At 42.4% G+C, this 13,373-nt stretch overlaps 1 protein-coding gene across 3 annotated transcripts in view; it reads left to right on the plus strand.

Annotated features, from left to right (window-relative positions):
- Nucleotides 1-13,373, plus strand: part of NCAPG2 (non-SMC condensin II complex subunit G2) — a 62,806-nt gene that overhangs the window by 15,079 nt on the left and 34,354 nt on the right. For all 3 annotated transcript variants that reach the window (XM_040984362.1, XM_040984361.1, XM_040984360.1), the window contains 4 exons: nt 1,759-1,845; nt 6,920-7,015; nt 7,653-7,778; nt 11,020-11,199. In XM_040984362.1, the coding sequence (XP_040840296.1) occupies nt 1,759-1,845; nt 6,920-7,015; nt 7,653-7,778; nt 11,020-11,199 (489 nt within the window). The remainder of the gene's footprint in view (nt 1-1,758; nt 1,846-6,919; nt 7,016-7,652; nt 7,779-11,019; nt 11,200-13,373) is intronic.

Below are 13,373 nucleotides of genomic sequence, written 5' to 3' on the forward strand. Positions count from 1 at the left end.
GCAAAGATTGGAGTTGAGCTGATCCAAAACCAGGAATTGCTTCTGGGTCTCCCATGTGGATCCCCAGGCTTTAGGCCATCCTCCCTTATATTCTCACGCCACAAGCAGGGGCTGGATAGGAATTGGAACAGCCACAATACAAATCTGTGCTCATATAGTTGCCAGCACTTGCAGGTTAAAGATCAGTCAGTTGAACCATCATGCCGGGCCCACTTTCATCCATCTTAAGAGTGACCAAGAGATCTGTTTTCCATCTGCTGGTTAGCTCTCCACCTGCACCCAAGAGCCTAGAACTCCATCTGGGTTTCCCTTGCAGGTAGCAGGGGACCTGCGCATGTGAGCCATTATCTGCCTTCCTTGTGCACTGGTGGGATGCTGGTTGGTCAGGTACTCTGAAATGAAATGTGGGCATCCCATACTGCAGACTAACTAGCCACGCCATCACACCAGCCCCATAAAACTTGTTCTTAGGAAGGAATATTCTGAACTGTTTTGTTCCCCTTTCTCTGATAGTATTTTTTAAAGGGAGGTTTGTAATTAAAAATAATTATTTGAGTAGATGGTATAATATCAGTACTGGTAATGAGCACGCTTGTTTCAGTAACATAGCAAATGGTTCTGGCTGCCCTTGGAGGCTTGGCCTTCCTCAGTGGCCTCTCCCTAAGGCTTTGTTTGCACTGAGCTAATATGTTTTTACTCCCGTCTCTTTTTACCCTGATTCAAAATAGTCCAGAAAGATCTTATTTCTCTGAGTTTGAAATACCAGCTTCCACTCCAGAGGTAGTTTCATTTTTGTTCTGAATAGACCCAGGCCTCTGAAAGTTGCCTAGGCCAGTGATGACTCAGAAGAGGGACTGCTGCAACTTAGGACCTGCTGGGGTCTGAGCTCTGTGGTTTGAACTGCCCTTGAGTGGGGGGCTTCCCTTGCCATGGGGCACAGATGAGCATTCTAAGATATATAGCTTTAAATTAAGAAAGCTCTTGTGAGGGCTGGTGCGATGGCTCAGTTGGCTAATCTTCCCACCCATGAGTAGTGGCCTCCCATGTGGGTACTTGCAGCAGATAAGAGGGGCTGGCACTATGGTTCAGCATGCTAATCTTCCACCTTTAGGCACAGGCATCCCTAATAGTGCATAAAAAGGATGGCAGATGACGGCTCATGTGCTCAGGTCCCTGCTACCCGCAAGGGAAACCCAGATGGAGTTCTAGGCTCTTGGGTGCAGGTGGAGAGCTAACCAGCAGATGGAAAACAGATCTCTCAGTCACTCTTAAAGATGGATGAAAGTGGGCCCGGCATGATGGTTCAACTGACTGATCTTTAACCTGCAAGTGCTGACATCGCATATGGGTCTTTGTATGTCCCAGCTGCTCCACTTCCCATCCAGCCCCTGCTTGTGGCCTGGGAAAGCACTGGGGGATGACCCAGGTCCTTGGGATCCTGCATCCACATGGGAGACCCAGAAGAAGTTTCTGGCTCCTTGTTGAGATTGGCTCAGCTCTGGCCATTGAGGCTGTTTGGGGAGTAACTCATCTGACGGAAGATCTTTTCTGTCTCTCCTCTCTGGAAATCTGCCTTTCCAGTAAAAATAAATAAATCTTTAAAAAAAAAAGCAAAAGAACTCTGATGAAAGGTTCTAGATTTTTTTTTCCTCATGAAATACAAAGGTGAAGCTTCAGGTCCTTGTACATTGTAACATTGCCTGGTGTGTGGACTCAGGTACACACAGCAGGTTCTCTACATTGTACTTGTTGTTTCAGGCCATTGAGAATGATTGCATCCAGGACTTCATGTTCCACGGGGTCCACCTTCCCAGGAAGTCTCCAGTGCACTCCACAGTACGAGAGGTGAGCAACACACCTTTAACCAAAATGGGTTGTTAAATTGTGTTTGAAATGATGTCTCATTGTTTTTCTCTTTAGATTATTCTTAAGATTTATCTATTTGAAAGTCAGAGCTTGGAAAAAGAGAAACATTTTTATTTTTAAAGATTTATTTTTATTGCAAAGTCAGATATACAGAGAAGAGGAGAGTCAGAGAGGAAGATCTTCCATCTGATGATTCACTCCCCAGGTGACCACAACAGCCGGAGCTGAGCTAATCTGAAGCCAGGAGCCAGGAGCTTCTTCCAGATCTCCCATGTGGGTGCAGGGTCCCAGGGCATTGGGCCTTCTTCAACTGCTTTCCTAGACCACAAGCAGGGAGCTGGATGGGAAGCGGGGCCGCTGGGATTAGAACCGGCGCCTATATGGGATCCTCGTGCGTTCAAGGCGAGGACTTTTAGCCGGTAGGCCACCGGACTGGGCCCCAGATTTTCCATTTTCCATCTATTGTTTCACTCCCTAGATGACTGCAACAGCCAGGAGTGGGCCAGGCTGAAATCAAGAGCCAAGGTGCTTCATCCAGGTCGCTACCATTGGCTGTTGGGACATGAGCACTTGGGCCATCGTCTGCTGCCTTGTTGAGACATGGACTGGCACTGATATGCAGTACTGGTATTGCAGGCAGTGGCTAGTTCCCCAGATGGCTGTAATAACCTTTGGCCAGGCCAAAGGCCAAAAGTAGGAGCTTGAACATCCATCCTGGTGTCCCACAAGGTGGCAGGGACTCGAGCACTTGGGTCATCTGATGCTGTCTCATGTATGTTAGCAGAGAGCTCAGTGAAAGTAGAGCAACTGGGACTAGAGCCTGCCCTCAGATAGCTGACAGTATTGCATGCAACAGTTTCACTTGCTGTGCCACAAAGCTGGCCCTTGAAATTGTGTGATATAATGGCTTATGTATGTTAAAATCCTGGTTTGCTGTTTTGGAAACCAGATGGAATACATGTTTTGATGGTTTTTCTTAATAGGATATTCTGTTTTTAAAAGATAATGAATTTTATTATTTGTAAATGGTTTGATTAAACAAGACTCTGTCAACATTGTCATCTTGGCACTGATTGGTGTTTGATTGATCCTGGTGGTCCTGGCAGGTCAGCTGGGTGTGCTTGGTTCAATTAAGCAGATGCTTTGGCACAGCAGCCTGATCCATGGGAAGCCTTGTTTGCTTGCTGAGTTTTAGCAAGCATGTGTCAAGAAGCTAACTGAAGAAAGAATATGTCCTTATTTCTCTCTGGTAGAATTACTGTTAGCTATAGTATGTAAGAACTCATGACTAATTATTAATTTTGGATAAGAAGGCATTTTTCTAATATTATAGATGACTTGGTTTATGTTACCTAATGGTGAAGAACCTAGAGATTTATCTAGACCACTGAGCTTACATGGGACTTAAAATGGTGATTTTGGGACCTGCTAGCATTGTGCCACAGTGAGCTAAGCCACTGCTGCCTTCTTTTTTTTTTTTTTTTTAAAGCACCAGCATCCCATAGAAGTTTCGGTTTAGGTTTCTGCTGCTTTGGGTTCTGGCTGCTCCACTTTTATCGAGATCTTTATTAATGCATCAGGGGAAGCAGTGGAAGGTGGCTGGAATGTTTGGGGTTCTGCCACCCACATGGGAGACCTAGATGAAGCTTTGGGTTCCTGGTTCCTACCTGACCCAGTCCTGGCTGCTGTAGGCATCTGGGAAATGATGGAGGATGGATCTACCTTTGACTGTAACTGCCTTTGAAATAACCGTTTCTCTCTATATAGATATATATATATGTATATATATCTATACATAGATATAGATATGTTTGTTATTGTGTCAGTAAGTTTATTATCATTATCAGGAAAGTCTTCATAGGAAATGTTTGATAGCTCTCAACAACCTGCCTCTTGTGCTTGCCTTCTTTTGGGCTTCTGGTCTTTCTTCTGGGGAAGAGGCGTTTGGGGACGGTTCCACCTCTCCTTCACCTCTCCCGGACTGCTCATACACTGGATTCCCATATAGCCGCGTGGCCTTTCATATGCATCTCCCCCACCGTGGCTGGTGCACGTTGTTCTTTATGTATTGGAGAATTGCTTCTTGTAGGCATCTTCCATCTTCTTCTGTTAGGTAGCACATACAGCCTGCAGCGTTTTGCCCCATGAGTCAGTATGTTTTTTAAGATGGGATTTTGGCATCCTACAATGGTGTGTCTGTATTTTTCTGTCTTTGGATATGTAAAAATTGCAAGCGAAGAAATGTACACTTGGGAAAATTCTGGAATCAACTTGCATAGAATTCCACATAGAGTAATTGTGATTTTGAAAAATGTAGGATAAATGTATTCTTGAATTTATTAAATCTTCCACCCACAATCCCATTGTAGCTTTATTAAATCTTAGGGCAGTTGGGTCATTATTTCACATACATGATTTGGTGTTCAAATTCCATTTAGAAATAAGAAAAAATAGATCCTGTTAAACTACATGGAAAATTTGGCATAGTTGCTTCATTTTTGATACCAAATGACGTTTTTCAATATCTTATTTTCTGCTATGTTATTTTGAGTAATGTTGTAAGAATAACTATTACTGCTTAGTAAATTTATGGGGAAAATGGCAAAAAAAACTAAAAGGAAAATGGTAAATTTCACTTTTTATTTTTTGACTTCACTGTTCAGGTAAAATCTGACTGCATTTGAAGGTTTTGCTGATATAGTTGTTATTATTTTATTTGAGGAACAGAGAAAGACCGCTTTCATCCACTGGTTCACTCCCTAAATGGCTGCAACAGCCAGGACTGAGCTGGGCCACAGTTAGAGACTCAGTCCTGGTCTCCCCCATGAGTGGCAGGTGCTCAGTCACTTGAGCTGCTGCCTCCTAGGGTCCATGTGGGCAAGGAACTGATGCCGAAGAGTGAACCTAACCATTTCTAGGTGGGACACGGACATTCTATCCAGTGCTTGTATCGCTAGGCCGAATGCTTATCCTAAGGAATTGTATTCCTCAGTGATTACTCACCTTATTGCTTCCTCCTCAGATCTTTTGTTTGATAAATGTCAAATCTATTTGATAAGTTATTAATATGTTTCAAGAAGCTTCATGAAGTATTTCAGACTCTGTGAAAGTAATAATACCCATGGGCACGGCACGATAGCGTTAAAGTCCTTGCCTTGAATGCACTGGGATCCCATATACGCGCCGGTTCTAATCCCAGCAGCCCCACTTCCCATCCAGCTCGCTGCTTGTGGCCTGGGAAAGCAGTCGAGGATGGCCCAAAGCCTTAGGCCCCTGCAACCGTGTGGGAAACCTGGAGGAAGCTCCTGGCTCCTGGCTTTGGATTAGCTCGGCTCCAGTCGTTGCGTTTGCTTGGGGAGTGAATCATTGGATGGAAGATCTTCCTCTCTTACTCTCCTCTTTGTGTATCTGTTTGTATATCTCTTTGTATATCTGTTCCAATAAAAATGAATAAATCTTTTTTAAAAAGTAGTAATACCCATATTGTTGAAGGAAACGTTCTAGAATTAGTAATGAGTATACACACAACTCTGAGTAGATAAAAAATAACTGAGTTGTATTTTTTTTTAAAGATTTGCTTATTTTTGTTGGAAAGGCAGATTTACAGAGAGAAGGAGAGACAAAAAGATCTTCCATCTGCTGATTCATTCCCTAAATGGCCACAAAAGCTGAAGCTGAATGGATTCAAAGCCAGGAACCTTGAGCTTCTTCTGAGTCTCCCATGTGGGTGCAGGGTCCTCAGGACTTGGCTTATCCTCCACTGCTTTCCCAGGCCACAAGGAGGGTGCTGGGTGGGAAGTGGAGCAGCCAGGACGCGAATTGGCGCCCTTATGGAGTGTCTGCACTTGCAGGTGGAGGATTAAGCATTTAACCACTGCACTGGCCCGAGTTGTATTCTTCAAGAGTTGATTTTATGGTTTTACAAATCATTTTTCAAAGCTTTAGAAAACTTTCTATGAAGTGTTTATGCCATTAATACACATTGAGGGACCAGTGGCTGTGGTGCTGCTATCCCATAGTGCCCCAATTCTCATCCCGGCTGCCAGTGTGCCTGGGTAAACAGCTGAGGATGGGCCAAGCGGTTGGGTTCGTGCACCTACATGGGAAACCCAGAAGATGCTCCTGGCTCCTGCATCCTGGCTTCAGACTGGCTCAGCTCTGGCAGATGTAGTTATTTGGGGCGTGAAGATGGACGACCTCTCTGTTTTTCCCTCTTTCTGTAATCTCTGCCTTTCAAATAACAAATATAACAAATATATCTTTTTATTTTCTTAAGCACTGAGGTTGGTTATGATGAAAAGCAAACTATAAGCTGAGGTCATTTATCACTGTCAATGAAAACTCCTAAATAATTTACAGGAAAAATAATTCCTAAATTGCCATTCTCTTATGGTAAACTTAATAGAAACTTAATGTATTGGCTGTTCCAATACAACCTGTTGTATTGGAAGTGGAGCCAGCATTCAGCCCCAGGCAGCTCAGAATGGGGTGCAGGTGTGCAGATCGCAGCGTGAGCTGTCGTACCAAAGCACCAGCTCGTGCCTTCTGAGTGTTCTGAAGTTTTGGAAGAAACTTGATACCTCAGTTAGTTTGTGCCGTGAGTCATCACTGGTGATCTGCGGAAGAGAGCACTTTAGAGTTAGAACGATTCATGATCTTGAATGGAGTGTTCCTGTTTTACCTTGAAGGTTAGAGGTTTAAATGACTATTTTTTGAGATGATGTGGCTACTGTTAACATAGTGGAGACTGAAACCGTGTTACATCACAAAAGCTCTGGGCTTTATTTTGGCCCTAAGTCTCCCGTGAATCACTGTTCATTGCTTTCCAGTTTCCATTGTTAGAATGTTACGACTGTGGGTGTCTGAGAGTACGCCCTTAACCTGAGAAACAAGGTATTAAAGTTCTGTGCAGATGGACATGGTGCCATTCTTCATGACTACGTGAAATCAAATTCCAAGCGAACTCACTTGCTTGATATCTTCTGATGCTTTTGTTTTTTTTCTTTAAGGAGAATATATATCATTGCCTTTCTTGCTTTTTCTTGGTCCACAGATACTGAGTTACTTTCACCATCAAAAAAAAATTCGGCAGGGAGTGGAAGAGATGCTTTATAGGTTATATAAACCCATCCTTTGGAGAGGATTAAAGGTATACATTTACATAGTTTATCCATATTTAGAATGTAGTGATGCTTTTGAATTTAGCATGCTGTATGTTAAAATTGTAATAAAGCAGTAGAAATCAGACTGCAGTCTGATTGCTTTATGAAATTTTAGAACAAAGTGTTTTATTTTATTAAAAGCATTTTTGGGGTCCATTTAATTTGAAGTCTCTATTATTTTAGGGGTAACTATTGCACAATTATTTTAAAGTAACCATGCTGGGGAAGTGACAGGCCCTAAAATGAATTGTGGCGCCAGGAGCCTGCCAAGCTGGGCTAGTCCATCCAGGTCCTCATGTCCTCATGCTGGTGGTTGGACAGCAGGCAGACACTCTTCACAAATGGCATGTCCTGATGAATGTGCACACTTAGCTGTGGGGTCACGGGGCACGATGGTGACCATTTCCTAGTGCCACAAGGTAGGCTCTGAGGTGAGGAAGAGGATCTTTTAATGTCTACTGACATTTCACTGCTCACCTTAATTTAAGAAAGGTCTTAATAGAAGTGTGGTCAACTAAAAGGTTTGTTTTTAGTTTGTAAATAAATACTTTGGGATAATAGAAGTATTGTCTGTGAATACTGTATGTTATGTGTTTGGGATTCTGAAGTACTCTTGTGTTGTAGGCCAGAAACTCTGAAGTTCGATCGAATGCTGCCTTGTTGTTTGTTGAAGCATTTCCTATTCGGGATCCAAACTTTCTTGCTGCTGAAATGGACAGTGAAATTCAGAGGCAATTTGAAGAACTCTATGTATGTATTTCATGTATTTAACTTCTTACAGACTTTGGCTTTTACAGGCTTGAAGTACTTACTTAGGACTGGCATGGTAAGGAATGCCTGACCGTGCCCTGCCACTAGGCCTTCCGAGGAGTGTCCACTCTCCCCAGGGCCTTCTGCAGCAGTGTGCACCGTGGTGTCCCTTTCGTCTCTCAGTCACTCTTGGGATATATAGGTACTCATTATTTTCAATGCAATTTTCAGCATTTTACGTGCACACCCCTCATCTTCCCAGGTGAGAGGTGGTGTCATAATGGTGAGGTATGTGCTCTGATGTCAGGGCCCGGGGGGTTGAGTACACCTTTCTTAATAGCTGTGAGGTGTTGAGCAAGTAACTATACTTCCTGTGCCTTTGTAAATAGGGATTATGATACTGCCTACTGTAATGCTGTTGGTTGGTATGAATTAGCAAACACTGGCTTTGTCCCAGGTCACACCTACAGATAATAGAGCTGATTTGTTCAAGTGAGGTGTTAGTACTTCTAAGGTCAAGTGCTTGTTTCCAGGGGGTAGTATAGATCTTTTTCATCTTGCTGGGAGAGTGCTAGCTAGCTTCTTATTTCTCTGTATTCCCTCTTATTTGTAGCATTTTTCTAATAGAAGTTTGGTAAATATTATTTATTTTACTAGTTAGGATAAAAGTTAGGAAAACAGTAATGGTGAAAATGCTGTCAGTGTTTTCCATGCTGCTCCATTTTTTGTTTTCTGATTTTAGAAAACCTCAGACATGCACAGAACTGAATTATATTTCTAAAAATGTAACACGTGCATGGACTCATCTCAAATGAAGAGTCATTGGTGCTCTGCTGTTGGACGTCATCCACATATATATCTGCCCAGAATTCCTCTTAGTGACCATGATTCAGTTTCCTGAAATAAACTTGCACAACAAGTTAGATTTTGGCTAATTTTTAGCAGTCGTGATTTTATACTGAGTTGTCAAACTGTTGAAAACCCCTTTTGGTTTTCCTCAAGTGTTTACATTGGGATGCATTGTTAATCTAGCCACCTTTCCTTCTTCTGGTGTTCTCTGAAGCTTTATTCATTTCGTTTTTATCCCATGCTTGGCTCCTGTGTGGTATTCATGCTCGCTGTTCCTGATCTGGACAGCTAACTAGGGAATTAGAAATGACTTGCCAAGCACTTTAGCTGCTTGGATGGAAGCTGTGGAGCACAGTGACAAGGGATTAAGTACCTTTATTTGAATTTATTTATTTATTTGTCTCTTAGTGTGGTCTTACCTAACCACTTAATTTGTTTCTAGTTCTGTTGCTGGTTTAAAACTGGGAATAGTATATTATAACGAAATTTAAGTAAAAAATAAACTATCAAGTACTTAGATAAATTACTAGTTGCTAACATGTAATGGGAACATTAAAATTACTTACAGTTATATGGTAGTCTAATAATACCAGGACTACATGGATGAATTTTACATATTGTGTACTAGAAATTCAGCTAAGTTTCTAGAGATGAGTCAAGCTGATCACAGAGTTAGGCATGTGGGATGATAGTTTTTTGTGACGATGGTTGATGCCTAGGCATCTAAATGCAAATTAATGAATGTGGGTTTTCTTTACTATTGTTTATTTTTTTAAAAAGCTTTGTTTTTTCAACCTTGTTTGAAAGCAACAGTTACAGAGAGAGGGCGAGATCGTACATTCGCTGTTTATTCCCCAGTGGCCGTGGTAGCAGGTTTGGGCCAAACCAAAGCCAGATAATTCCATCCAGGTTTCCCACGTGTCTTCCAATGATATCTCACATGCATTAGCAGAGAGCTGGATTAGAAGTGGAACAGCTGGCATTTGAACCGGCACTCACAGGATGCTGGCATTACAGGCTGTGGTTTAGCCTGCCGCATCACAGTGTCAGCCTCAGTTTTTATTTTTCTAGCTTGCAAAGTAAAGTAAACATAGTGATAGGGAGAAAGAGATCAAGTTTTCATCTGGTTTACTCCCACATGGCTGCAGTAGCTGGGGCTGGGTCAGTCTGAACTAAGGACGTAGAATTCCACATTCAGGTCTCCTGTCTGGGTGGCAGTCTTGGGTAGTTGCACCATCTTCAGCTGCTTTTCCCGGTGCATTAGCAGGGACGTGGATAGAAAGTAGAACAAGCTGGGACTTGAAGTTACATCCGTTTGGGATGCTGGAACTGTGTCCCATTTCCAGCCTCATCTTTATTTTATGATATTTTTGTTGTTGAAGAAGTCAAATTATATTGACTTTCCTACAGTCTGTTCTTTCCATGCTTTTAATATATTGCTCTAACTTTTTGTGTTTCCTGTAAATCAGTAGGGAGACTTGATCAGGTGCCTGTTTTTATGAGGTTTTATTTGTTACATGAAATTTTCAGGCAATGTCATTTATTTATTTTTTCTTTTCTTTTTTTTTTTCAGTGTTATTTCTATCTCTGGTACATAATGTTTCATTATTTCTTTTGGAATTACTAGTAACTATTGACAGCTATGGCTTGATTACTTCATTTAAAGTAGATTATTATTGTCATTTTTTTAAGATCTATTCATCTGAAAGCCAGAGTTATAGAGAGGGAGAAACAGAGAGAGATTGATCTGCCATCCACTGATTCTCTTTCCAAATGGCTGCCTTGGTTGGGGTTGAGCCAGGATGAAGCCAGAAGCCTTAAGTACATCTGGTTCGCCCAAGTGGGTGGCAGGGGCTCAGGCAATGGGTTATAGTCAGCTGCTTTCGCAGGTGCATTGCAAGAAGCTGAATTGGAAGTGGAGCAGCTCAGCTTCATACTGGTGTTTATATAGGATGCTGTGTTGTAGGCAGCCGCTTAACCGGCTGCTCCACAGTGCTGCCCTGACAAGTGGAATGATTTTACTCTCGTTTCTCTGTGTTATAATATTGGAGAATTCAAGCGAATAGTCCACAAAGGCTGTGTCTGATGTCAGTTTTTACTGTAGTCAACAGTACTTCTCAAAGTCCCAGTGATTGAGGTAGCTGGTACAATTAGGCCCTTATGTCACTAAAGTCCTGTAGATAGGCAATTCATGTTTCCAAACTGTTCTTTTAAAATAATCTCTTTTGGGAATGATAACTCATCTGAGATAGGAATCTATGTGATCAATATTTCTGTAACTATATGTTTTCTTAAACGGTGAAACTTCAGAATGCTAATGTATAAAGCAAATAGTGATATAAACGGAACTAATTTAAGATTTCTAAGGTTTGTCCCCCCCTCCTACTTATAGAGCCTTTTAGAAGATCCTTATCCGATGGTCCGTTCCACAGGAATCCTTGGAGTTTGTAAAATAGCTTCCAAATACTGGGAGATGATGCCCCCAACCATTCTTATTGATCTCCTGAAGAAAGTAACTGGAGAGCTGGCGTTTGATACAAGCTCCGCTGATGTCCGTTGTTCTGTCTTTAAGGTAAAATAATAAAAAAAAAATGTTTTGTATTTTATTTGAGAAACAGAAAAATACAAAGAAATACAGAGAAATAGTTTGTGTCCATTGCTTCATTCTGTAAATGCCTGCAGCGGTAGGGACTAGAGCCCGGAACTGGGAATGCAATGCAGGTATCCTGTGTATTAGCAGTGACCTAATTACTTGAGCCAGGACTGCACTGGCAAGAAGCTGGAATCAAGTAGTGCTGGGTTTTCAACCCAACACTTTAATGTGAGAACTGACTATCTTAACCACTTGGCCGATCACTACTGTTTGTGTTTTTTTAAATTATGTAAGCCATCTTTGTTTATTATAGAATCTTAGCAACCTGAATAAAGTTGTTGCAGATTGATAGAAACTAATGCATGTGTTAGTTGATGATATGGTAAACATTGGTTCTCTTCTGTGGACTTTGGTGGTAAAGTGAGAAAAGGGTGTTTGTGGGTGTAAGCCAGGCAAGAGGTTCCCAGGCTGCAGTAACTGATGTTCTCTGAAGCTGAGTCCGGAGGATCTGTAAGGCTTTCAGTCTATTTCAGGAAAACTGTGAAGGGTGTCAGATTAGCCAGCTAAGAAATGATGTCATTTTCCTTCCCCAAACTCAACTATCTGGGTTAATTTTTTTTTTTAACTGTCCTTTTTTGTTCACTGAGCTGAGTTTGACCCCTGGACCAGGTCTTTTCCTTTAAGATATTGTTGTAAACCTTCATTTTTCTCTCCTCCTCTTCATGTCCCTTGTCTTTGATTTTTGTTTTGACTGCTTTGGGGCATTAAATGTTGACCAAAGGCAGAGTTCTGAAAGTGCTTGTGAACCTGGTAGGTTTCCCTGGGATGTCAGTTTTCTAGCCTTTGCTCTAGCTGCAGCCTGTGTATAGCTGATCTCAGTGTGTAGAGAATGTCTGCTTGGATCACCAGCCAGGTAGCCCAGAGATAGAGATGGTTGTGCAGAATGTAGGTTAGGAAGCTGTTCCTGGGGTACACTCGTGGAAGTGACAGCCTGCAGAAACCTCTTGCAAACCTTCAGGCAGCTCTGAAGCTGGCAGAGCCCCTCGCACTGCAGCTCTGCTGGACTGAAGGACAGAACTTCAGACCCTGTGTGCGCTGGCTGCCTGGGAAGGCGATGAGTGCACTGACAGCTGAGGACCAGTTCTTGCAGCAGATGCCTGCGGTGGGCGGGCACTTCATTTCTGATGAGAAGCCTTGGAGTACTTCACAGTAACTCTCTTATCTCCAAAACCGAGTTTCTTGTCTTTTCCAACCCACTTGTACCCAAGAGGATTTTTTTGTTTTTCCTGAAGATTTATTTTTACAGAAACACAGATTAGATTTACAGAGACAGAGAAAGCTCTTCCATCTGCTGGTTCACTCTCCAATGGCCTCAAGTCTTAGAGCTGAGCCAGTTTAAAGCTGGGAGCTTCTGGGTCTCCCATGTGAATGCAGGGTCTCAAGGCTTTGGGCCTTCCTCTGCTGCTTTCCGAGGCCAGCAGCAGGGAGCTGGATTGGAAGCGGAGCAGCTGGGACACAAAGCAGCATCTATATGGGATCCCAGTGTGCAAAATGAAGATTAGCCACTAAGCCATCACGCTGGGTCCAGGATTGTTCCCTCTTTCCCCTTCATTTCTTCTCCTTTTCTTTTTGTATTATACAGTTTGAGCATTCCTATTTTGAAAATTCAAAGTCCAGAGTAGCTCCCTCAGCAGCTTTTTGCGTGGTAGCTTGATACCATCAGTCAAAGCTTCACACCCGACCTCCTAGGACATGTTGCAATTAACGCATAGTAAGACAAGTACGGTAGATTATCTTCTGGTTATGTGAAGAAGGTATATTTGAAACATAGGTAAATTTCATATTTGGCCTTGAGAGCCCTCAAGATTTCTCATTATCTTTATGCAGATATTTCAAAATCAAGAATTTAGAAATCCAGAACACTTCTGTTTCTTAAGTATAGGATACTCAGCCTGTGGTAGCATCTGCTGAATTGATACTGTGCGTGCTCTTCTTCCTTCCTGCTCCCTGGCATTCCTTAAGGATGACTTGCTTCTTCCTGCTGCTCTGATTCCAGCAGCTGTATCTTTCCAGTGCACTCTCTGTCAGAGATGTCCTGACTGCGGTCGGATCATTTCTTACCTCAGGATGCTTCGCAAGATCACTCTAAAATG

The sequence above is a fragment of the Ochotona curzoniae genome, unplaced genomic scaffold, assembly GCF_017591425.1.
Source record: "Ochotona curzoniae isolate NIBS_2020 unplaced genomic scaffold, NIBS_Ocur_1.0 contig_4105, whole genome shotgun sequence".
Classification (NCBI taxonomy): Eukaryota; Metazoa; Chordata; class Mammalia; order Lagomorpha; family Ochotonidae; genus Ochotona; species Ochotona curzoniae.